The 27,210-nt window shown below is 41.0% G+C and overlaps 1 protein-coding gene across 1 annotated transcript in view; it reads right to left on the minus strand.

Moving 5' to 3' along the window:
• Positions 1-27,210, minus strand: part of DNAH6 (dynein axonemal heavy chain 6) — a 307,800-nt gene that overhangs the window by 268,686 nt on the left and 11,904 nt on the right. The window contains exon 3 of the mRNA XM_060187710.1: positions 25,700-25,962. Coding sequence (XP_060043693.1) covers positions 25,700-25,962 — 263 coding nt within the window. The remainder of the gene's footprint in view (positions 1-25,699; positions 25,963-27,210) is intronic.

Here is a 27,210-nt window from a genome sequence, read left to right on the forward strand (position 1 = left end):
GAAGATTTGGTGGAGGTGAATTCCTTCAGTTTCTGTATACTTTAAGAACAATTTGGCTGGCAATTCTTATATTTTAATACTTTGAGTATATCGCTTCATTTCCCTCCTTGCCTCTAGGATTTGTGATGAGAAATATGATGAAAGCCTAATGGTTCTATTTATATATGTCAGTTTCTTCCTTTCCCTAGAAACCTGCAGTATTTTTTCCTTGTCCTTGGCTTTGGATAATTTTATTCTGATGTATCTTGATGTGTGCCATTATGGATTCAGGAAATTTTGTGTGTTCATCCAGCTTCTTGAATATCTATGTTTTGAGCATTGCACAGGTGTGGATAGTTTTCTGCTATAATTTATTTGAATATATTCTATGTTCCTCCTTATCTCTCTTCATCCTCAGTTACCCCAATAACTTTCACATTCACATGGTGCAGCCTGCTGCTTCATAGAGAACTGCTTCACTTTTCCTAAACAGTCCCTTTCCAACAGCTTTGAGACTGAGTATAGTGACTATATCTTCTAGCCTTCATATCTCCTCAGCCTGATTTAGCCTACTTCCTAGCCTGCGATGTGAGAATTAACTCTATTGAAATGGTCCTTCATACCTGTTCAAAGTTTGTTTTTGCTGTGTGTGTGTGTGTGTGTGTGTGTGTGTGTGTGTTTTGTAACTCTGGTGAAAGATCTCTGAGTTGGACTTGTGTCTGTATGTTATGTTTAGATTTCTGAATTGCCCTCATAATGAGTGTTCTAAATTATATCTAAATTATATCATTCTAAATTATATCATAGATATGGCATTTCCCCCAGATCTTTTTGTGTTATCATTTGTATTTTCTGTGATGGGTTGGTTGCTTTTGAGCTTGCATACTTGGTGTAGTTTCTTTTGTTCAGTCAGCAGGTATTGCTTTAATTGTTTAATCTTGTGTGTGTTTAGGGGCTAGGAAGGGCAGAAGGATCAATAAAAGCTCTACAAGAGCTAAAAGGCCCTTTGCACAGTACTTTGTAATCATCTTCTCCTTAGAATTTCCAGTTTATTACTGAGTATTTACTTTCCAAATACACTCCTTGAATTCTATGCTTTGCTCTGAACATTTAACCCCAGAAAACTCAGCTTAAAAACTACATGAAGGGCAGGGGTAGATAACACAATGGTAATGCAAAGAGGGGTTGGCTACCGGCACCCAGACTATGAAGAAGCTTCCAGGCCTTCCTACTTGAGTGGGTGAAGTTCAGACTTTCCGTGAGTTGTTGCCAGCGGGCTTGGCGTGCTGTATCCAGGGAGGCAATGAGATGGTCAGCCACATCTGGGTCGCCTGACTCATCATACTGCTGTAGTAGTTGCTCGCATTCAGCATCAAGACAAGGCGTATAGTTAGCACGTCTCCCATGAGGAATGGCTTGGGAAGCTGCTTTGAAGATGGCTTGGCGGAAGCGCCTGTAGGAATCTTCAGAGGGGATAGAGTTAATTGGAATTGCAGGAATAGATTTGTTGGTAAGATCACTGAACAGATGCCAGTTTGCTTTCCGAAAGTTCCATCTTAGTTTCTCCGAGCACAGAATCAGTGGGAGCTGGAGACCAATGTGGATGATAGCTGGGCGGTGATGACTGTGCAGGAAGATCTTGAGAACTTGTCTCGTAGCGGGAAAGGCTTGGCCGTTGACTGTGCTAATCCAGCACAGGTCGGGTGACGAGTCTTTATTCCATCTAGCACTGTGAAAAGAGCCTGGCTGTTTGGGATTGTATAATAGGGAGAGGTCATTCGCTGAAGCCCAGTCAGTTGGCTAAGATAGAGCCGTCAGCACGAGTGGAGGAATATCCCCAGTCTTGGTGATAACTATTAAAGTCTCCAACGTAAACGGCTGGGTGATTCGGGCTAGGCAGGACCTCATTATCCCATGAGGCACTGGGAGGCTTATATACGTTGACGAGCTGAATAGTTCCAATAGTAATGGAGTTGTAGAAGGTCGAAGAGGCCGTATGGTAAACGTCCGCAAAATACAATTTGGCGTAGATGGCTCGGCCGTGTTTAGGATGGAGATTATAGCATATTAAATCGAATCCACTGATGGTGAATCGAGCAGCTTCATCGACTGCTATATGTGTTTCTTGTAGGCAAATGACATCTGCCTGATGCTGTATTGCCAATTGACCAATAATAACACGTTTGGCAAAGGACAGCCCCTCAACATTAAGTTGGAGGAATTGAAGAGCAGGACCAACAGCTTGAAAGCTGTCAGGAGCTGCTTGTTGCTGGCTTTGAAAGTGATTGGGATCCATGTGGATTCAGTAGGCTAGGAAGGATTGTCAGTTTCCCCAATGGATGGGTACTCACGGGATGCACCATGGGAAGGTCGATCCAATGCATCCACTGATTCAAACCTAATCAATGGAATGAGCACAATCTCAGAATGCTTCACCTCAGACTGTGTACAGAGACATCAGGCATGGATCAGGGAGTCCTGAGATTCCCATACAGACTTGATGGGCCTAGACCTTAAATAAGTCCCTCTCTCTATTGTTACTGGTCATTTCTAATAGGAACGACAAAACAGACTCCTTTGTGGCCCCATAGGACCTTGCGCTCAACCTGGATCAACAATGGTAGAGAATGTTCCATCCTCCAAAGGGAGGATGGACAACATACTCTATGCTACACCTGAGGAAGATGGGTTGATAGTGGGGCAGCATGGAATGTTCCTACTCATGACCACAGAATGTGAGCTCAGATCTAGAGGGATGTAGAGGTCACACATATTCCTAAGCTAATTATGGGCCCCAGATCACATCAAATCAATGGGGTTCACAGTAATATTTATACCCCTTTCCCATACTAAGGAGCTGCTCTCTTCACTGATGCAGCTTTCTGGTCCTTCTCTCAGCCATGACATTATCTCCCCAGACAATAATTAGGATTCACCTGCATATCAGATTTTAGGCTCAGACAAAAAAAGAAAAAAGAAACACTAGTATAGCTACAGGCCCTTTGAAATATAACTAAAATATGCCCACTAGCTATCTACAAAATGGAGGACCCCCCCCCCCAATGCTTCATCTGCACTATTCCAGCCTTTAGGTGCATAATTGTTCAACAATTTGTTTGGCTTGTATATTAACTCTCTTTTCAGCCACCAGGTTCCAAATGCTAGCAAGATGTGACCAGACTTCCCTGGACAGACAACCCCATCAATGTGACTTGGAATTTCACTTCCCCAGAGCCCTTCCCCACTAGGGAAAGAGAGAGACAGGCTAGGAGTATGGATCAACCTGTCAACGTCCATGTTCAGCAGGGAAGCAATTACAGAAGCCAGACCTTCAACCATCTGCATCCCACAATGATCTTGGGTCCATACTCTCAGAGGATTAAAGAATAGGAAAGCAAATGAATAAAGTTAATAAGTAAAAAAAAATAGGAAAGCTGTAAGTGGAGGAGATAGCATACAGAGGTCTGGTGGTGGGAACTGTGCAAAGTTGTACCCCTCTTATCTTATGGTTTTGTCAATGTTTCCTTTTTATAAATAATTTTTTTTAAAAAAAAAAATAAGTAACATTTGTATAATTGGCCTGCCAGAGGAAGAAATAGAGGAAAGGGAAGTAAATATTCTAGAGGAAATTATAGGAGAAAACTTCCCAGACCTAAACAACAGAAAGGACATTAATATTCAAGAAGCCCAGAGAGTCCCAAACAGACAAACCTAAAAAATCAGAAAGGACATTAAGATTCAAGAATCCCAAAGAGTCCCAAACAGAATCAACCCAGACCTGAAGACACCAAGACACATCATAGTTACAATGCAAAGAAGTAAGGATAAAGAAAGAATCCTAAAGGCTGCAAGAAAAAAACAAACAGTCACATACAGGGGAAAACCCATAAGACTATTAACAGACTTCTCCACTCAAACTCTAAAAGCCAGAAGAGAATGGCAAGATATCTATCGAACCCTGAATGAAAAAGGGTTTCAACCAAGGATAATATATCTTGCTAGACTTTCATTCAAACTAGATGGAGGGATCAAAACCTTCTCAGAAGACAACAGTTAAAGGAGGCAACTATCACTAAGCCTGCCCTGAGAGAGGTTCTAAAGTGCCGCACTAGCTTCATGGGTGGGAGAGAGATGACCTGGAGCTGAGCAGGAATGAAATTCCAATGTTTTTAATCAGAAAAGAAGATTCTTTATACTTGCCAAGAAGGAAGTGGTAAGATGGAAAACAGGATGTGACTAGGAGAAGGGGTAGAGTGAAAAGAGAGTGCGAACCAGTGGGGATTAAACCAATGGAAAACAGGATGTGACTAGGAGAGGGGGTGGAGCGAAAAGAGAGTGTAAACCAGTGGGGATTAAACCAGGGTGGGTCTCAAACAAAAAATGATTATGTTAATAGACCAGAGTCAAGCAATGCAGGGGAACAGAAGCAGAATTAGCCAAAGGAGAAACATTTCCTCCTTTCTTTTTATCTAATGGCCATAGTATCAGGATTGCGGGGTGTTTGTGAGGTAGGGAGACTGATAGGAGGCACACCTTTGGGGTTCTACTGTCGCTCCTTGCTCAACCTCTCAGTAGAAAGAGAGACTAACAGGATTGACACACCCCTCAGTTTCAAGCCCTACCAAGCTCAACCACATCCTCACAATTTCCCAACATCTCCCTCTTACTTAATGGCCATATTTAATCCTGAAAACTGTATGAGTATGGTTGGGGTAGATAGCACACTGATTATGCTAATGATTCTCATGCTTGAGACTTCTAATAATGGTTCTTCTTTTTACCTTTCCACATTTTATTGAGCTTAAACTGTTTAAACAACCTTAAAACCATACTAGAAAGGACTTCCAAAATTATAAAGGTACTTAAACCAATTATAAATGAGTTACCAATTACAGTAAACTTCTAATCTGCTACAAGTTTTGTTTCACAAGTAAGTGAATTACAGCTGTCAAGTCTTCACATGAAAAAGCATCTGCTCATATAGAATCCCTGGAAATCCATTTGGACCCATGTTCTCTGACAGTGCCCACAAGATGGCATGACTACAACGCACCCCCCAAAACCAATGATGTAACCTGGCATGACCTGAAGAAACAGATTCACAGACTCCAAAGCTCACTCTCTACAGAAATGGCAGAATTACAGTGGCTGACCTTCCCCATAGAAATAGACTTGCAGTGTTTCAACCCCTGGAATTTCTTTGGCATCGGAATGACACTTCTATTGGACTTACTGGCACACCTCTTGGACACTTTACACAACTTTACAGCAGCTTCCCTTTACGCTGCTGGATTTCTCAAAGACAGACCGCAGCAGTCCATGGACTTTGCAGGATGCTGCCTTGGGACTCTATAGGCCACGGCCCTCACGTGCAGGGCCTGCCCCCGAGGCAGGAAACCCCCCTCCTTAGTAGGCCCTGCCCCCAGAGGCAGGAAATGCCCTTTGAGGCATGAAACACCCCCAGAGGCAAGAAATGCCCCCAGAGGCAGGAAACACCCTTTCGCCTGATAGGCCCTGCCCTTTGAGGCAGGAAATGGCCCTTCAGGCCTCCCTTTGGCTTGGCATCACACTGATTCTTGCTGCTCTCCTACTTGTACCTTCCTGTCTTGTGCCAGTTCTTTTGAAAACGCCTGCATGATATAGGATTCTGTTCACCCCTACACTGCTATTCCCTTGACGGAAATGGAGTCTTTTACAGACATTCACCCATTTAAATATGGCCGTTAAGTAAGAGGGAGATGTTGGGAAACTGTGAGGATGTGGTTGATCTTGGAAGGGCTTGAAACTGAGGGGTGTGTCAATCCTGTTAGTCTCTCTTTCTACCAAGAGGTTGAGCAAGGAGCAACAGTAGAACCCCAAAGGTGTGCCTCCTATCAGTCTCCATACCTCACAAAACACCCCGCATTCCTGATACTATGGACATTAGATAAAAAGAAAGGGGGAAATGTTTGTCATCATTTCTCCTTTGGCTAATTCTGCTTCTGTTCTCCTGCATTGCTTGACTCTGTGATCTATTAACATAATCACTGTTTTGTTTGAGACCCACCCTGGTTTAATCCCTACTGGTTTACACTCTCTTTTCACTCTGCCCCTTCTCCTAGTCACATCCTGTTTGCCACCCTACTACTACCTTCTTGGCAAGTATAAAAGAATCTTCTTTTCTGATTAAAAACATTGGAATTGCATTCCTGCTCAGCCATGAGTTCCAAGTCATCTCTCTCTCGCCCATGAAGCTAGCCCAACACTAAAGGACCTCTTATAAACAAGAAAATCACCATAAAACTTGCTATATATCAGAGCAAATAAAAAAATATTGAATAATGGCACTACAATACATTATATCCATAATATCAATAAATGTCAATGGCTTAAACTCACCCATCAAAAGGCACAGAATTGGAGGATGAATCAGAAGACATAACCCAACCATATGCTGCTTGTAAGAATCCCATCTGACCCAACAAGATAAACACAGACTTAAAGTGAAAGGATGGAAAACTATCATACTGGCTAATGAACCAAAAAAAAAAAAAGCTGGAACAGCCATGATTATCTCTGGCACAACAGACTTTAAATTAAATAAAGTAATAAAAGATAGGCAAGGACATTGCATAATGATTAAAGGATCAATAAGCCAAGAATACTTAACAATTATTAACATCTATGCACCCAATGAGGGACCATCTAAATACATCAAGCACCTACTGAAAGAATTTCAAAAATACATCAATAGTAACACAATACTAGTAGGAGACTTTAACACCCAACTCACACACTTAGACAGATCAACAAAGCAGAGAATCAACAAAGAAACAAGAGAATTAAAGGAAGAGATGGACAGACTAGACCTCCAGGACATTTTCAGAGTTCTTCACCCTAAAAAAAATGGAATACACATTCTTTTCAAATCCATACAACACATACTCAAGGATAGACCACATTTTAGGCCACAAAGACAGCATCAATAAATTCAAGAGCATTGAAATCATACCAAGTGTCTTCTCAGATCACAGTGGAGTAAAGCTAACATGTAACAACCAACAGAAAATTACTAAAAGACACGGAATTTGGAAATGAAACAACATACTGCTTAAGAACCACTGGGTCAGAGAGACGCTCAAGCAAGAAATTCAAATGTTCCTGGAAACATATGAAAATGAAGACACAAGCTATCAAAATTTTGGGGATGCAGCTAAAGCTGTATTGAGAGGAAAACTCATAGCCATACAATCACATATTAAACAACAAGAAAAAGCTCAAATAAACGACCTTACTGCACATCTTAAGGATTTAGAGGAAGAGAGACAAAGGAACCCTAAAGCAACCAGAAGGGCAGAAATCACTAAAATTAGAGCAGAAATAAACAACATAGAAAATAAGTGAACCATAAAGAAGATCAATGAAGCCAAATGTTGGTTCTTTGAAAAATTAAACAAGATTGACAAACTCCTAGCCAGACTCACTAAAAAAAAGGGGGGGGTGGGGGAGAAGACTGAAATGAATAGAATTGTAAATGATAGAGGAGAGATCACAACTAACACCACAGAAATATAGAAAATCATGCAAAATTTCTAAGAACTATACACTACCAAGCTAGAAAATCTGGAAGAAATGGAAGAATTCCTAGAAACATATGCCCTGCCAAACTTAACCAAGAAGAACTATAAAACCTAAATGCAGCAATCACAGACAAAGAAATCAAGACTGTTATTAAAAATCTCCCCAACAACAAAAGTCCTGGACCAGATGGCTTCACAAACGAATTCTACACAATCTTCAGAAAACAATTAATACCCATACTTCTAAAGCTTTTCCACAAGATTAAAGAAACAAAAACACTCCCTTCCACCTTCTATGAAGCCAACATCACCCTGATACCAAAAGCAGATATGACACAACAAAAAAGGAAAACTATAGACCAATATTTCTGATGAACACAGATGTCAAAAAATTAAATAAGATCCTGGTCAACCAGATACAGCAGTGTATCGAACAGATTGTTCATCACGACCAAGTGGGATTTATCTAAGGAATGCAAGGCTGGTTCAACATACGTAAGTCAATCAGTGTCATTCACCACATCAATAAAAGCAAAACCAAAAACAACATGATTATTTCAATAGATTCAGAGAAAGACTTTGACAAAATCCAACACCTATTCATGCTCAAAACACTACAAAAAATGGGAGTAGACAGGAAATTCCTCAAGATAGTGGAATTCATAAATAGCAAACCTACAGCCAACATCATATTCAATGGACAGAACCTGAAAGCATTCTCCCTCGGATCAGGGACAGTAGACAGGGATGTCCACTATCACCATTACTCTTCAACATAGTATTGGAAGTTCTTGCCATAGCAATCAGGCATGAGAAAGAAATCAAAAGAATACAGATTGGAAGGGATGAAGTCAAGCTCTCACTATTTACAGATGATATGATAGTATACATAGAAAACCTAAAGTATCCAGCAGAAAACTACTGGAAGTTATTAGGCAATATAGCAAGGTGTCAGGCTACAAAATCAGTGTACAAAAATCAGTGGCATTTCTTTATGCAAATGTAAATCTGAAGATGATGACATCCAGGAATCACTCCCATTCACTGCTGTAGCAAAATCAATAAAATACTTAGCAATATAAAGCTGACGAAAGAAGTGAAAAACTTGTATACTGAAAACTATGAGTCACTCTTCAAGGAAATAGAAACTGATACCAAGAAATGGAAAGACATCCCATGCTCATGGACTGGAAGAACAAATATCAAAATGAATATTCTCCCCAGAGCCATATACAAATTTAATTCAACACCTATCAAAGTTCCACCAAGCTTCTTTAAAAGAATAGAACAAAAACTACAATAATTTATCTGGAACCAGAAAACACCTAGAATTGCCAAAACCATCTTGAGGAAAAGAAACAGAAATGGAGGCATCACACTCCCAGACCTTAAACTATATTATAAGGCCATCATCATCAAAACACCATGATACTGGAACTCAGTATAGGCACACAGACCAGTGGAACAGAAATGAAAGCTCCGAACTAAATTCCCACACCTATAGACATCTAATCTTTGATAAGGGGACCCAATGTATTAAATGGAAGAAGGAGGCTCTCTTCAATAAATGGTGCTGGGAAAACTGGGTTGAAACATGCAGAAGAATGAAACTGAACCACCTTATCTCACCAGAAACAAAAATCCACTCCAAATAGATCAAGGACCTGGATGCTAGACCAGAAACTATCAAATACTTAGATGAAAACATTGGTGGAACACTTTCCCACCTATACCTCAAGGACATCTTTGATGAAACAAACCCAACTGCAAGGAAGACTAAAGCAGAAACAAACCAATGGGACCACATCAAATTGAAAAGCTTCTGCACAGCCAAAGAAACTAACAAAGAGACCCCTCACAGTGTTGGTATGCTTCTAAAAACCCCTTCTGTTTCATTAGTTTAATCCCCCCTGCTTAACACTATTCTATTTACATAACCACTTCATTCTATTTACATAACCTCTGTTAACAAGCACCACCTTCCCTCCAGGGCATTGGTGGTTTAGTGGTAGAATTCTCATCTGCTCTGCCCCCTCTCCTTGTCATACCCTGATTTTCACCAGTCACCTTTCACTCCACCCTCTCTGCATCGCATCATGTTCCCACTCTACTGGGCTAGTATAGCCTCCAGTTAGAGCGACCACGCCTCCAGTCAGAGCAACCCCGCTTTCAGTCAGGGAGCCAGAGGTCATGTACTGTTTGTCCAAGATGTCGTAAGGGGTTTCACTGGAAGAGAGATTGTTGGTCCAAATTTCATAAAGATGGCATGCCCCTGAATGGTACAAATTTGGGGCCTGAGATTTTGTGGACCACCCCTGTTTTAGAACGTGGTCACCCTTCTATGACAGTAAAGATTGGCAATATTCCTTTTAAATTTTTGATTGACATGGGGGCAGCAAAGACGATTTTAAGGCAATAAGAGGTTCCCCAAGATTGGGAATTTATCCCTGGGCCCAGTATACATGGAGTAGGAGGGGTGACCCAATCATTTCGCACACGAGATTCGCTCATGTGGGAAGACCCGGAAGGTTCTACCAGGCACTTCCGCCCTTTGGTAGCTAATATTAACACCAACCTATTGGGCAGGGATATTCTGGAATGTCTTGATGTTAGGATATCCACAGATGCCTCTGCAGAGCGTAACACTCGTTCCCGCGAGACCAGGTCTAATCAGCACCCCCCAATACTAAATGCCACTGTTCGTAGCCAAACACCCCGCTTAAGCTGGCTTTCTAATGAGCCTGTCTGGGTGGAACAGTGGCCTTTACCTAGGGATAAGCTAGAAATTTTAAAAGAGCTCGTCCAAGAGCAGTTGTCCTTGGGACACATTTGCCATTCTCGAAGCCCATGGAATACTCCTGTCTTTGTGATTAAAAAGTGCTCGTGAAAATGGCACCTCCTCCAAGATCTCCGTGCAGTTAACAAAACCATGCAGGTCTGGGGCTCCCCCCAAAGTTGTTTGCCTCTTGCTTCTGCAATTCCCACCGGAATTCCAATCATAGCTATTTATATACAAGATTGTATTTTCTCTATTTCCTTGCATCCGCAAGATTGTAAACGTTTTGCCTTCTTTGTTCCTTCTATTAATAACGCCAGCCCTGCTGACACATTTGAATGGGTGGTGCTGCCCCAGGGTATGGCCAATAGTCCTACAATTTGTCAGGAGGCTGTTAAATCTGCCCTTGTACCATATATTAATAAGGGCCTTAATGTTTTTCATTATACAGGTGATATTTTAATATGGGGAAAATCAGATACAGATCTCTATGCCTTACGTGATTTTCTCATTCCTGCATTAAAGAAAAGCGGCCTTAATGTGGCTCCTGAGAAGATACAGCTAATTCCTCCAAAATCTTTTTTAGGTTCAGAGATTTCTTTAATGCAAATTCGTCCCTTAAAACCTAATGTCACCTTTCCTTCTAACCTTACTCTTGCTTCTTTACATAGTTTTCTAGGAAATTTAAATTGGCTTCGGCAGTATCTCTATCTGCCTACAAGCTGCCTCCAACCACTGTTTGACCTGTTAAAAGGAAACAAACAGCCCTCCTCAAAACGTAAGTTAACTCCCGAGGCCTCCTCGGCACTGGAAAGGGTTAACCAGGCCCTCCAGGACATGCACCTTGTTCAATTCTCTCCCTCCTCTCGGTAAACCTTCTAATCTTCAACTCCACACCCACAGTGGTAGAGGCATTGTGGCAAGACCTAGGGGTTCTTGAGTGGCTTCACACGCCAGTAGGAGGAACTCCAAGACACCTCACTGAGATAGACGTGTTAGCATTCATGGTTCACCAAGGGAGAAATAGGTCTGTGCAGGTCTTAGGGAAAGAACCGGATTTAATCATTCTGCCCTTTTCTCTCACAGATACAGAGTGGCTTATACGCAATCATTCCTGCTTTGCCACAAGCTTCATGCAGTTTCCAGGACAAAGAGATAACCATTTTCCTTCCAATAAATCGATAGCTTCTTTACCTCTTCTGCCTCTACTAGCACCTAAATTTTTCTCTCTAGATCCCATTCCTTCTGATCCTACAGTCTTCACTGATGCTGGGAAAAAGGGAGCTGCTGCTCTTATATATTACCCAGACAAACAACCCCCTAAACCTCTCTTTACTGAGCTTCCCCTCTCTTTACTGAGAATTCCCCTCAGTACAAAGAACTTTATGCTGTTTTCCTTGCATTAAAAGCTGTACCAGAATCCTTCAACCTTTTTTCTGACAGTGTGTATACTGTTAACTTACTTCCATGGCTTGCTCATTCCTATGTGAAAATTGATGACAACCCACTTTCCCCTCTTTTGATTCAAATCGCCTCTATGCTTTCTTCTCGAACCCAACCACTATATATTCAGCACCTTCATTCCCTCAGGCCTCTTCCTGGTGCCCTGTCCGAAGGGAATGCTGCAGCTGACCGCCTTGCCTCCACAGGAGCTCTCCTAGTCTCTGTCTCTGATCCTGCTGACTTTCCTTCCCTAACCCATGTTAATCTTAAAGGCCTTCGAGCTCGATTTCCTGATGTTTGATTACCACAATTAAAACATATCCAAGCTACATGCTCTTCCTGTGCAAGTCTCATAAAAACACCTGCTATTCAGACTCTTGGTATTAACCCCCGAGGCTTAAAAGCTAATGCTATTTGGCAAATTGATGTCACCCACATACCAAACTTTGGCAAACAAAAATATGTGTTTATCTCAATTGATACCTTTTTCTAAATTTATGTGGGCAACAGCTCAGACAGGAGAAAGCTCTAAAAAAACTTATATGCCATATGCTCTCCTGTTTTGCTGTGATGGGCTTACCTCTTCAAGTGAAAACTGACCATGGACCAGCGTTTACCAGCAAACAATTTAAAGATTTTTGTTCCCTCTGGAACATTACTCATACCACAGGCATTCCCTATAATCCACAGGGACAAGGCATTGTCGTGAGGGCCCATCAAACCCTTAAGGATCAATTAAATAAAGATAAAGGAGGAATGTACCCCCCCAACATCCAGCTAGCAAAAGCCTTAACTACGTTAAATATCTTTAATATTTACAATAACTCGGACTTACCTCCTATTATTCTTCACTGGCAAACACCATCTACTCTCCCATCTATTAAGGTCAAATGGAAAGACCCACTTGATAAAATTTGGAAAGGGCCTGACCCTCTATTGACCATGGGAAGAGGTTTTGCATGCATTTTCCCTCATAATTACTCTAAACCTGTCTGGATTCCTGCTCGCCATGTCCGACAATACCCTCATGATGGCACTGTTATCCCTGAAGAACTAGAAACAATACAAGAGGACTAGATGCAGGATACATCCCAGGATCCATAATATGACATGGCAGAACCTACAAAAGTTGGCTCACAGAGCCCTCTCTCCTACCCCTTCTCTGAATGTCTTATGTTATGACTGGCCAGTTGTGTTTTGTGAGTATGCTGAATGACCAAAAATTTTTGTATGACCCATCTGCTCAGAAGTACTCTAAATGTTCAAACCATTGACACTAATACGCGTTAACTCTCTAAGTAACCTGAGTCTGTTTATAGTCCAAAGTCAATTATAGTAAACCTCTAACTTGTTACAAGTTTTATTGTTTTTCACAAGTAAGTGATTACAGCTATCAAGCCTTCATATGAGGAATCATCTGTTCATATGGTAAGGTATTAAACTATAAGAAGTTCCTCCATATCCAACCTATGTGAATTAACAACATTCACATATTCTTGTAAACTTAACTGGGGTATCTTGTCTTGCCACCATAATTCATGCCTTTGTCAGCCAACAATTTAAAGATGTTTCCTTTTATAACATCACCCATCCCACAGACACCCTTTACTACCCCCAAAGACAAATGGCTGTTACCCTAGACATCACATCCACTGACTGCTTCCCTTAGACTTGAGATATGATCCCACCTCTTCATACAATAGATACATTTCCCCTTCCTTACCTGTCTACCCTTAGTTGTGGGACCCTAGTTTGTTTTACTTCTTCTGCTCACAATAGGTCCTATAATTCTTTTTTCAACATTTTAATTTATTCATTAATGAGAAAGATAAGAGGAGAAAGAGAAAGAACCAGATATCTTTCTGGTACATGTGCTGCCAAGGATTGAACTTGGGACCTCACGCTTGAGAGTCTAATGCCTTATCCACTGCAACACCTCCCAGACCACGGTCCTATAATTCTTAACAAGCTCATGGCCTTTTTGCGGCAACAGATTGATGCCATAAAGATGCAACCTATAAAAACTCACTATCGTAGGCTGGACATGGCAGAATATTGAGTTGCTGTGGAGGATTTGCCCCCCTCCATCAGAACGTCCACCATGTAGAGGGCTGGCTAGCTAATGATGGGTAAGAGGAAACTAGCGCTATCCAGTCAACCTAAGACAGGCACCTGGTACTACTGGGCAAAAATAACCAGGTGTTCCAATGACGGGTAAGACGGAAGGCTGATCCCCAACCTAAGACAGGCACAGTCCACCCTGCCACAAAACAAAGTCTGCCAAACATCAATACATGATATAAAACAGGGGGACATGTGGGGAGCCACATGTGCCCTCAAGGTTGCTATTGGCATGGCCATAGAGTTTATGTTAAAAGAATAGTTCCTGGGAATCGGAAGGTGGCGCAGCGGGTTTAGCGCAGGTTGCGCTAAGTGCAAGAACTGGCTTGAGGATCCCAGTTTGAGCCCCCGGCTCCTCACCTGCAGGGGAATCACTTCACGGGCAGTGAAGCAGGTCTACAAGTGTCTTTCTCTCCCCCTCTGTCTTTCCCTCCTCTCTCCATTTCTCTCTGTTCTATCCAACGACCACAATATCAGTAATGACAACAATATAATTACATACAATAAAACAACTAGGGAAACAAAAGGGAAAATAAACAAATATAAAAAAAATTTTAAAGAGGAAACACTAACAAAAACATAGGATAAGAGGTGTACAACTCCACACAATTCCCACCACCAGAACTCTGTATCCCATCCCCTACCCTGATAGCCTTCCTATTCTTTAACCCTCTGGGAATAAGGACCCAAGGTCATTGTGGATTGCAGAAGGTGGAAGGTCTGGCTTCTGTAATTGTTTCCCGTTGAACATGGGCATTGACTGGTCAATCCATACTCCCAGCCTGCCTCTCTTTCCCTAGTGGGGTAGAGTTCTGGGGAATCGGAGCTCCAGGACATATTGGTGATGTTGTCTGTCCAGGGAAGTCTGGTTGGCATCATGCTAGCATCTGGAACCTGGTGGCTGAAAAGAGAGTTATCACATAAAGCTAAGCAAATTGTTGGCTAATCATGAACTTAAAGGTGTTGTTGTGCACAGGCCACGGAGAAGAGAGAGAGGGGGTCCGGAGCGAAGAGGAAACACAAATCTTTATTTGCGCTGGCACCTCAGAGTTGGGTGCTAGAGAGGCAGGTTGGGCCATGTGGAGGTAGCGAAAATGGTTGCCTCATGCAGTAAGCTTTCCTGTGTCTGAACACTGGAGTGAAGCGCTGGCAAGAGAGTGAGGTGCGGAAGAAGGGCTTTTATAGTAGTAGCTTTCACGAGAATGGGAAGGGGGAGGAGTAACCATAGCACTCCAGGATAGGATAATAACTCTCGTGAGAATGGGAAGGGGGAGGAGTAACCAATGCACTTCAACTATGGCGGGGAAATAGACAATGCCCTGAGGGCACAACATGGTGGAACAGGCGCCTGGAGAATGTCCCAACTCTCGCGGGAACTAGCAATAGCCCGAGGGGACAACATGGCAGATGTGACTGCACAATTTCCCAGCATCACAGAATGGGAGAAGATATTCACATGCCATACATTAGTCAAGAGACTAATCACCAAAATATACAAAGAGCTCAGCAAACTTAGCACCAAAAAAGCAAATGACCCCATCCAAAAATGGGCAGAGGATATGAACAAAACATTCACTTCAGAGGAGATCCAAAAGGCTAATAAACATATGCAAAATTGCTCCAGGTCGCTGATTGTCAGAGAAATGCAAATAAAGACAACACTGAGATACCAACTCACTCCTGTGAGAATGGCATACATCAGTAAGGACAGCAGCAACAAATGCTGGAGAGGCTGTGGGGACAGAGGAGACCCTCTCTGGAGAGCAGTTTGGAGAACTCTCACAAGGCTAGACATGGACCTTCAATATGACCCAGTAATTCCTCTCCTGGGAATATAACCCAAGAATTCCATAATGCCCAACCAAAAAGACATGCATACACCTGTGTTCATAGCAGCACAATTCATAATAGCTAAAACCTGGAAGCAACCCAGTTGCCTAACAGCAGATGAGTGGCTGAGAAAGCTGTGGTATATATATATATATATATACAAAGGAATACTATGCAGCTATTAAGAACAATAAACCCACCTTCTCTGACCCATCTTGGATGGAGCTAGAAGGAATTATGTTAAGTAAGCTAAGTCAGAAAGATAAAAGATGAGTATGGGATGATCCCACTCATTAACAGAAGTTGAGAGAGAAGAACAGAACAGGAAACTAAAAGCAGGATTTGACTAAATCTAGAGTAGGGCACCAAAGTAAAAACCCTGTGGTGAGGGTGAGGGTGGACATTCAGCTTCCCTGGGCGGTGGGGAGGTGGAGGTGGGGGGAATGGGATGGGACACAGTCTTTTGGTGGTAAGAATGGTGTTTATTAAATTGTAGTCATATAAATCACTATTTAATTAATATGAGAGGGGAAAAATTGATTGTATGTCTCAAAGTTTTTAAAGCACAGACTGATGTCGTTAGAGTTTGGGGCTCCAGTAGGCCGGACTAGCTTTGTGGCAGTAGACAGAGACTCGTGGACATACGGCTGGGCAGAGAAGCTGTATTTCTTTATTCACAAAAAACGATTCAAAAACTAACCCAAACCAATCACCACACAGATCTGTCCTGCATCTTTATCCTCTGGTGGCAGCAGCAAGAACTCTGGAAGTCCCTAGGGGCCAGGGGGCGGGGAGAAGGGGGCGCGAAACTAGCAGGGGCCAAACCACAATCTCCCAGAGGTGGGGGGGTGAGACCAAAACCAATGTGAAGCATACAACAGACTGAGTCTTTTTAATACATAGGCTGAGTCTTTGATATGTTGACTCTCTCAAAAGCCTAGACCAGGGAGAACTGAAGCAACTGGTGACACAGCTATATACAAGATGTTCGGTATTATACAGCAAAGCCTAAGGGGCTTTTCAGAGTTAACCCAATTACCAAATAATGTGATGATAACAATAACTATCTATTGTATTTTTGAACCCTAAGACAGCAGGAATCTCACATTTCCACTATAGAGCCTATATTTCTCCCAGTCCTGGAACCTTAGGGTGGGACGCACTTTCCTGCATGCTTCTCTCAATTCATATCAAATAATATTGCACCTGCCAATTACAACCTAATCAACGCAACAAGTGCCACCTCAGCATGCTTCACTTTAGACTGTGTCCAGAGACTTCAGGTGTGGAATGGCAACCCTTCAGCTTCATTACTCAGGTGAGATTTTTCCTTTCACAGTAGTCTCTAATTCCATTCCAGGCAGTTCACTTTCTAACAAAGTCCCAAAACCTAGATATAAACTAGGTCCCGTGAGATACAGCATATGTTCACATGTATCCATAAATTAGGACAAAATATATACCTGAAAGCAGAAGTACACTAGAGTTTGCAGTGAGTACCCCCAACACTTCATCTGCACTATTCCAGCCTTTAGGTCCATAATTGTTCAACAATTTGTTTGGCTTTATATGTTAACTCTCTTCAGCCACCAGATTCCAGATGCTAGCATGATGCCGACCAGACTTCCCTGGAAAGGCAACCCCACCAATGTGTCCTGGAGCTCCACTTCCCCAGAGACCCACCCTACTATGGAAAAAGAGAGGCAGACTGGGAGTATGGATCGAACAGTCAACGCCCATGTTCAGCGGGGAAGCAATTACGGAAGCCAGACCTTCCATCTTCTGCAACCCACAATGACCTTGGGTCCATACTCCCAAAGGGATAAAGAATGGGAAAGCTATCAGAGGAGGGGATGGGATATGGAGATATGGTGGTGGGAATTGTGTGGAGTTATACCCCTTCTATCCTACGGTTTTGTTAATGTCTCCTTTTTTAAATAAATTAATTAAAAAAATAAATAATGTAAGTATGAGATAATGCTAATTATGTTGGTTAAATGTATTTTTACTAGTATTATTATTACTAGTATATTTACTACTAGTATTAGATAGTATTATTACTATCTAATATATTAGTAATTTTCAGTTTTAGTAAACAATTGTCAAGACATGATGGGCCTAGACTTCTAACAGATCCCTCTCTCCACTGTCACTGGTCATCTCCATTAGGAACAATATAATGGACCTCTTTGTGGGCCACTATAGTACCTTGCCCTCAATGTGGATCAACAAAGGGAGGGAATGTTCCATCCTCTGAAGGTAGGTAGGGCAACAGTCAAGGAAGATAGGTCCAGTAATGAGTGCAGCCTAGAATGTTCCTAGCCCTGACCATAGAATGTCAGCTCAGACCTATAGGGCTGCAGAGGTTACATAGGCTCCTGTGCTGAATATAAGCCCCAGATCAAATCAATGAGGTTTACAGTTAACAATATTTATATACTTTTCCCATATTTAGGAGCTACTCTCTTCCTTGATCCATCTTTCTATTTCTTTTTCCAACTATGAGAGCATTTCCCCAGTCAATAACCTGGGTTCAGCTGCATATTAGATGTCAGGCTCAGGCAAAAACTAGTAAAGTCATAGGCCCCTTGGAATATACCTAAAATAGACCTACTAGCTTTTTCCAAAATAAAGACCCCAAATCTTTATCTGCAATATTCTTGCATTTAGGTTCATGATTAGTCAACAATTTGTTCTGCTTTATATCTTAACTCTTGTTCAGCCACCAGGTTCCAGATGCTATCATGATGTCAACCTGACGTCCCTGGGCAGATGACCCCACTAGTGTGTTGTAGAGCCCTAACTTCCCAGAGCCCTGACCCACTGGAGAAAGAGAGAGACAGGCCTGGAGTATGGATTGCCCTGCCAGTGCACATGTTCAGTGAGAAAGCAATTCCAGAAGCCAGAGCTTCCACCTTCTGTAACCCATAATACTCCTGGGTCCATATTCCAGAGGGATAAAGAATAGAAAAGCTATCAGGGGAGGGGATGGGATATGGAGTTCTGGTGGTGGAAACTGTGTGGATTTGTACACCTCTTATCCTATAGTCTTATTGATGTTTCCATTTTATAAATAAGTTAAACAAATTAAAAAATTGTCAAGACACAATTAAAGAGATATTCTCAACTTATGGACTAGAGAAATTGAAACCAACCAAAGCAGTCTACAGTTTCAAGGCAATATATGTATCAAAAAGATATCAAAAAGCCCAATGACATTTTTCACATCCCAAAATTGACCCCACACTTGAAAAAGAAAAGCAATGCTGGATGCATCACACTACCTGATTCAAAGTATACTACAAAGTGACAGCAATCAAAACACTACAATATTGGCATAAAAGCAGGCACCTACATCAAAGCAACAGAAGGCCTAGAAGTAAAACCACCCATCTGAGGTCTGTTTACCACAAAGGAACCAAGAACATGCAATGAGGAAGATAGCCACTTCAGTCAATGGTAGGGAAGACAGTCTCTTCAGTCAATGATGGAAAAACTAGCAGTTATATGCAAAAGAAAGACATTAAACCACTATCTTATGCACGCGCACGCACACGCACGCATATACACACACAGACTTAATGTAAAAATAGGGGTGAGTTAAATATCATAATGCTTATGCAGAGAGACTCATGACTAGGGATCTAAGGTCCCACGTTCAACCTCCCACACCACCATAAGCCAAAGCTGAGCAGTGCTCTGGTAAAAATAAATAAATAGAATATAGACACACTGACCAATGGAATTGAGAACAGAATTGAGAACCCAGAAGTAAGTCCCCACACCTATAGACAATAATAATAATATAATAATAATAATAATAACAATAATAATAATATAATCTTTGACAAAAGTACCCAGACTATTAAATGGGGAAAAGGGAGTCTCTTCAGCAAACGGGTGTTGGAAAAATTGCGTTGAACATGCAGAACATGCAGAAAAATGAAACTGAACCACTGTATTTCACCAAGCACAAAAGTAAATCCAAATGGAACAAGGGCTTGGATGTTAAACCAGTAACTATTAAATACTTAATGGAAAATATTGGCAGAACTCTTTTCCATTTAATATTTTTCTCATTTAATTTTTTATTAATGATTTAATAATAATTGACAAGACTGTGGGAAAGAGGGTTAAATTCCATACAATTCCAACCACCAGAGTTCCATAACCCCTCCCCTCCACTGGAAGTTTCCATATTCTTCATCCCTCTGGAAGTATGGACCAAAGATCTTTATGGGGAACAGAACATGGAAGGTCTGGATTCTGTAATTAATTCTCTGCTTGATATAGGCACTAACAGGTCAATCCATACCCCCAGCCCATTTCTATCTTTCCCTAGTGGGGTAGGGCTCTGAGAAAGTGGGGTTACAGGACTGACTGGTGAGATCAAATTTTAAAGGCATCTTCAATGCACAAATCCAATTACAAAGAAGACTAAAACAAAAATAAAACAATGAGGCAGGGTTATGCAAAGAGACTCTTATGCCTGAGGCTCCAAATTCCCAGGTTCAATCCCTCGCAACACCATAAACCAGAGCTGAGCAGTGCTTTGGTTAAAAAGAAAAAAGAAAAAGAAAGAAAAAGGAAAGAAAGAAAAGAAAACCAAACATTTAAAAGAAAAAGACTGGTAGCTATCTAAACTTGAAAAAAATATATGGGGGTATGGGTTGACCTGCTAACACCCATATCCAGTGGAAAGCAATTACAGCAGCCAGACCTCTACATGCCATGCATCAGACAAGAGGCTACTAACCAAAATATATAAAGAGCTCACCAAACTCAGCAACAAAAAGACAAATGACCCCACCCAAAAATGGTGTGAGGACATGAATAGAATATACATCAAAGAAGAAATCCAAAAGGCCAACGAACATATGAAAAAATGCTACAAGTCATTGATTTTCAGAGAAATGCAAATAAAGACAATGAGAAACCACTTCACTCCTGTTAGAATGTACATCAGAAACAACAGCAACAAATGCTGGAGAGGTTGTGAGGACAAAGGAACCCACTTGCACTGCTGGTGGAATGTCAACTGGTCCAACCTCTGTGGAGAGCAGTCTGGAGAACCCTCACAAGGCTAGAAGTGGACCTACCCTACGGCCCTGCAATTCCTCTCCTGGGGATATATCCTAAGGAACCAAACACACTCATCCAAAAAGATTTGTGTATACCTATATTCATAGAAGCACAATTTTTAATAGCCACCCCAAGTATCCAACAACAGATGAGTGACTTAGTAAGTTGTGGTATATGTACATAGTAGAATGTTACTCAGTTATGATAAATGGTGAATTCACCTTCTTCACATCATCTTGGATGGAGCTTGAGGGAATCATGTGAAGTGAGGTAAGTTAGAAAGAGAAGGGTGAATATGAGGTGATCTCACTCATAGACAGAAGTTGAGGAATAAGAACAGAACGGAAAACACAAAGCAGAACTTGGACTGCAGTTAGAGTTGCACCACAGTAAAAGTCTCTGGGGGTGGGGGTAGGGGGTATGGGGAAGGCTCTGGTCCTGGAACATGATGGCAGAGGAGGACCTAGAGGGGTTTGGATTATTATGTGGAAACTGAAAAATGTTACACACGTACAAACTACTGTATGTTACTGGTGACTGTAAACCATTAGTCCCTCCAATAAAGCAAAAAGAAAAAGAAAAAATAACTGGAAGAAAAATAGATTAAAAACTTGAATAGAAGCCCTACAACCACAAAACTGCCAGAAGAAAACAGGTGGTCAATTCCTTGACATCAGTCTCAGTAATAATATTTTCCTCCAGGGTTATTGCTGGGGTTCGGTGCCTGCACTACAAATCCACTGTTCCTGGAGGCCATTTTTGTCCATTTTGTTGCCCTTATTGTTGCTGTTTTTGTTGCCATTGTTATTGGATAGGACAGAGAGAAATTGAGAGAGGAGGGGAAGACAGATAGAGGAAGACACACCTACAGACCTGCTTCACCACTTGTGAAGAGACTCCCCACTTGCAGGCAGGGAGCTGGGGACTTGAACTGGGATCTTTATGCCGGTTCTTGTGATTCGTGCCATGTGCACTAAACCCTCTGAGCTACTGCCCGGCCCCTAGTAATAATTTTTTAATTTGATGACACCTATCCTAGTGAGAGACAATATGTGGAAATCACATATCTGAGTTGTAAATAATACCCTTAATGTGTTAAGAACCTATCCAGTGCAATACCAAAAATGCAAACACTAAAAAATGGGTAGGTGGTCTGAAATAACATTTTTTCCAACAAAGTCATATAGATGGTAAAGGCACATGAAAAGATGCTCCATGTCATCAGATTAAGAACATAATGAAGCATCAGTTAACAGTTATTAGAATGGCTTTTATTAAAAAGAGAGAAAGAAAAGAGTGGTCCAGGAGGTAGCACAGTGGATAAAGCATTGGACTCTCAAGCATGAGGTCCTGAGTTTGATCCCCGACAGCACATGTACCAGAAAGATATCTGGTTCTTTCTCTCTCTCCTATCTTTCTCATTAATAAACAAATAAAATGTTTTGAAAAGAAAAGGGAGCATCACCATAGAACAGAACTGAGAAGTACTCTGAAGAGGGGAGGGGTAGGAGTCAAGAGGGATTGTAGGAAGACAGAAGATAGTTCACTTGGTAGAGCACATATTTTACCCTGCATGAAGCCCTAAGAGGAAGAGGTCTCTGTGAATAGAAGCAGTGCTATGCTGTTTTCTCTCTCTCTCTCTCTGTGTGTGTGTATGTGTGTCTAAATAAAAAAGAGGAAAACAAATAAAAAATAAATAGGCCTAAGAGGCTACTCTGAGTTCATTTCCTGGCACCACATTAAAAAAAAAAAGTGGTCTGGGAGGTGGTGCAGTGGTTAAGCTTTGGACTCTCAAGCATGAGATCTTGAGTTTGATCCCGGCAGCACATGTGCCAGAGTGATATCTGGTTCTCTCTCCTCCTAGCTTTCTCATAAATAAGTAAAATCTTTAAAAAAAAAAAAAAAGAAAAAAGAAAAGGGAATATATAATTGGTGGTCTGGGAGGTGACACAGTGGATAAAACAGGACTCACAACAATGAGGCCTAGAGTTCAATCCCCAACAATACATGTACCAGAGTGATGTCTGGTTCTTTATCTCTCTCCTCCTTCCTTCCTCATTAATAAGTAAATTAAATATTTTTTTTAAAAAAGAAAGAATTGTTGGTAAGGATGTAGAGAAAAAGAAAACCCTTGTGCAGTGTTGCTGGGAATAGAAATTGGTGCCGCCACAATGAAAAACAGCATGGAAATTCCTCAGAAATCACGACTCAGCAACTCTTCTACTGGCTACTCAAGACATGAAAACACTATTTTCTTTTTCCTTAAAATCATATTATTACAAGGAGAGGGGAATTTTTTGTTTGTAGTATGTTTGTTGGCACACAGGCATGATTTCTCATGTCCCCGTGACAGGTGTTTGCCGAATACTCTCCTCCTCAACTTAGGTCCTTTTCTACCATCATGCACCAGGGCCCAATGTGCTCTCCACCACCTTGCTCCCCTTCCATCTACAGAGTCCTTAGCTTTGGTGCAATACACCATACACAGTCCAAGTTTACTTTGTGTTTTTCCTTCCTATTGTATCTTATCTTCCATCTAAGAGTGACATTATCCGTTATTCTTCCTTCTTTCAACTCGATTCCTTCAAGTTCCATCCAAGACGAAGCAAAGGAGATGCCTCCATAATTTTTAACAGATGAGCAGTATTCTACTGTGTATATATACCACAACCCAGGTGTTATTGAGCATCTGGGTTTCTTTTAAGTTTTGGCTGTTACAATTTGTGCTGCTGAGCATAGGTATTCCCAGATCTCTTTGGATAGATGTTTTTGTTTCTTTAGGATGAATCCTCAAGAGAGAAATTGTCAAGTCATAGGGTAGACCCATTTCTAATGTTTTGAGGAACCTACAGACTTTCACCACAGAGGTTGGACCAATTTACGTTCCTACCAGTAGCAATAGAAGGGTTCATTTTACCCACACTTGTTTCCACAACACTTGTTTCTGTCCTTTCTCATGTATGACATTCTCACGGGTGTAATTGGTGAATTTCAGTATTTTTTTCAGATGCTGGTTGTCTGGATTTCTTTGGTGAAAATTCTTTTATGTCCTCTCCCCACTTCTGAATAAAGTTGTTTGTTTGTTGTTGTTGCTGCTGAGTTTAGTGAGCTCTGTATATATTTTGGTTATTGGCCCTTTATCTGATTTATATCATATAAAGATATTCTCCCATTCTGTAAGGGATCTTTGTGCTTTGGTGATAGCTCTGTTTGTAGTGAAGAATTTCAGTTTGATGTTGTCCCACTGTTTTGTTTTTGCTTTTGATTTCCTTGATTTGGGACTCCAGTCTTTAAAGACAATTCTGAAGCTTAGATTATAAAGTGTTCTGCTAATGTTTCCTTCTAATTATTTGATAGTTTCTGTTATAATACTACTATTTTTGATGCATTTAGACTTGACTTTTGATATGCAGTATCTACACCCCTATGTTTGCTGCAGGGTTGTTTACAATAGTCAAGAGAGGGAAGCAACCTGAGCACACATTAATGGATAACAAACTGGACACAGTCACACACTACTTAACAACCTTCAAACCAACCACAAGTGGCAGGGATATGCCACTGGCCACAAGAGGCAGTACCATAGCTGAAATGTGTAGTAGGCCACATCATCCAAGTATGTGTAGCTACACTTTATGACCTTTGCATGTTTATGAAATAGCCTAACTACACATTTCTCAAAACCCCATTATCAACTCTAAGAGATGCAGGATCTATACAGTGGAATATTATTCACTCATAAAAAAGAATGAAATCTTACCACTTGGATTGTAAGGGTTACACCAAGTGACATAAGTTAGAGAAAGACACTGTTACTCTCTCAACTGTATGTGCAAACTAAAAACAAAGCAAAACCAAGCTCACAGAAAGAACAATCTGATGGCTGCCAGAGGTCAGTAAAATGGTAGAAGGGAATCAAAAGTTACCAACATACTAGCTACAAAGGAAACCTCACAGGGTGTAATATATAGTACTGTAATAATAAGTAATAATTTTGCATTGCATATTCTAAAGATGCTAAAAGACCAGTTATCTATTACTGACTATTTCAGTCAGCATCAAATCCTATGTTATGGTGGTTCCAATAGGTTACACCACATAGACTAGGCTAGACCATGTTCTATGATATTTACACAAAGGTGAAATTGCCTAATGATACCTTTCTCAGAATGTAGCTTTGTCACTATAAAATATTTGACTATAGATCTTAAAAGTTCTAAAAAAAAAAAGCTTTGTAACTGAGTAAGGTGATGGTGAGCTACACTTTTTATGCTGATCGCTTTGCAATATATGCAAATATACAATCACTATGTTATATGCCTGAACCATAATGTCATATAACAACTATATGGCAATAAAAATACATTTGTGGACAGAAGTAGAGAGCATAATGGTTATGCAAAGAAACTCTCATGCCTGAGGTTCCAAAGTCCCAGGTTCAATCCCCCACAGCACTATAAACCAGAAATGAGCAGTGCTCTGGTAATAAAAATAAAAAAGTGGAGGTAGATAGCATAATTATTATGCAGAAAGACTCTCATGTCTTAGGCTCCAAAGTCCCAGGACTTTTTCAATTACCTACACCACCACAATCCAGATCTGAGCAGTGCTCTGGAAAAAAAAATCTTTGTCATGGCCTGGGAAGTAGAGCATTAATAATGTTAGATCCTCAAACAAGAAGTTCTGAGTTTGATCCCCATCAGTGCCTATGCTAGAGTGATGTTCTAGTTCTCTACCCACCTCTCTCTTCCTATTAATAAAATTTGAAATAAATTAGTCACTGGATGATAACTGAAATCATATTTCATAACAGTTAAATTATTAATAACCTACTCCATTATGGGTACTGTTTGCAATCTTATTTATAATTTCTAATGTTAACTAAATTGCTTCATGAAAGAGAACTCACTTCAAATTATATGTGTCATATTCAATGGATGACTTTGGCACAGCAGGAACCATATAAAGAAATCCAATATGCTCATTTTCACGAACTATCTTAATGATCTGCAAGGGATTACGAATGTTGGCTTTAATTACTTCTTCCCGGTCATAAAAAGTATATGTAGGGTACGTTGAGGAACCAGACAAAAAGAGACCACTTCTTCCAACACTGGTCTGTGAAGGTTTGGTAGGGGAGAAGGAGGGCATTTGAATAGAGGGCTTGGAAACCTATACAAAATCAATAAAAAAGAATTAGTTTTTTTGCAAGTAATAATAATAGATACATAGATAAAAGCTAAAAAGCAGTGAGAAATATTAATAACCACAACTACCTGAGATGTCTAAGGACTCAGAGAAAAACCTATGCAACTGAAAATGTTCAAGCTATATTTAGGCAGTGGTATTCTTTCTTTTTAAAACAAATCTGAAGGGAGGCTGGACAACATATTCTATCTTCCACCTGAGGAAAATGGGTCCTAAAATTGGGGCAGCTTGGAACGTTCCTACTCATGACCACAGAATGTGAGCTCAGATCTACAGGGATGCAGAGGCTCCTAAGCTGAATATGGGCCCCAGATCACATCAAATCAATGGGGTTTATAGTCAACAATATTTATATACCTTCCCGCCCACACCCTTCGATCCAGCTTACTGGTCCTTTTTTCCAGCCATGACATCACCTTCCCAGACAATAACTTGGATCCACCTGCATATCAGATGTCAGGCTCAGGGAAAAAAAAAAACTAGTATAGTCATGGGCTCTTTGGAATATAAATAAAATAGGACTATTAGCTAGCTACAAAATGGAGACACCCCCCCCCCAAATCTTCATCTGAACTATTCCAGCCTTTAGTTTCATGGTTAATCAATAATTTGTTTGGCTCTATATGTTAACTCTTTTTTCAGCCACCAGGCTCCAGATGCTAACATGATGCCAACTGGACTTCCCTGAGCAGATGACCTCTCACCAATGTGTCCTGGAGCTCCAATTACCCAGAACCCTGCCCCACTAGGGAAAGAGAGAAACAGGCTAGGAGTATGGATCGACCTGCCAATGCCTATGTTCAGCGGGGAAGCAATTACAGAAGTTAGACCTTCTACCTTCTGCATCCCACTATGACCTTGGGTCCATACTCCCAGAGGGTTAAAGAATAGGAAAACTATCAGGGGAGGTGATGGGATATGGAGTTCTGGTGGTGGGAATTGTGTGGAGTTGTACCTCTCTTATCCTAAGGGTTTTTTTTGTCAGTGTTTCCTTTATATAAATAATTTTTTTTAATTTTTATTGGGGTATTAACGGTTTGGTTGTCAGTAAAATACAATCATGTGTACATGTGTATCATTTCCCAGTTTTCCATAAAACAATTTAACCACTAGGTCCCCCTCTGCCATCATGTTCCAGGGCCTGAACCCTCTCCCCACTCCATCCCAGAGTCTTTTACTTCGGTGCAATAAACTGAAAGCAGTGGTATTTTT

Source organism: Erinaceus europaeus, chromosome 3, assembly GCF_950295315.1.
Source record: "Erinaceus europaeus chromosome 3, mEriEur2.1, whole genome shotgun sequence".
Lineage (NCBI taxonomy): Eukaryota > Metazoa > Chordata > Mammalia > Eulipotyphla > Erinaceidae > Erinaceus > Erinaceus europaeus.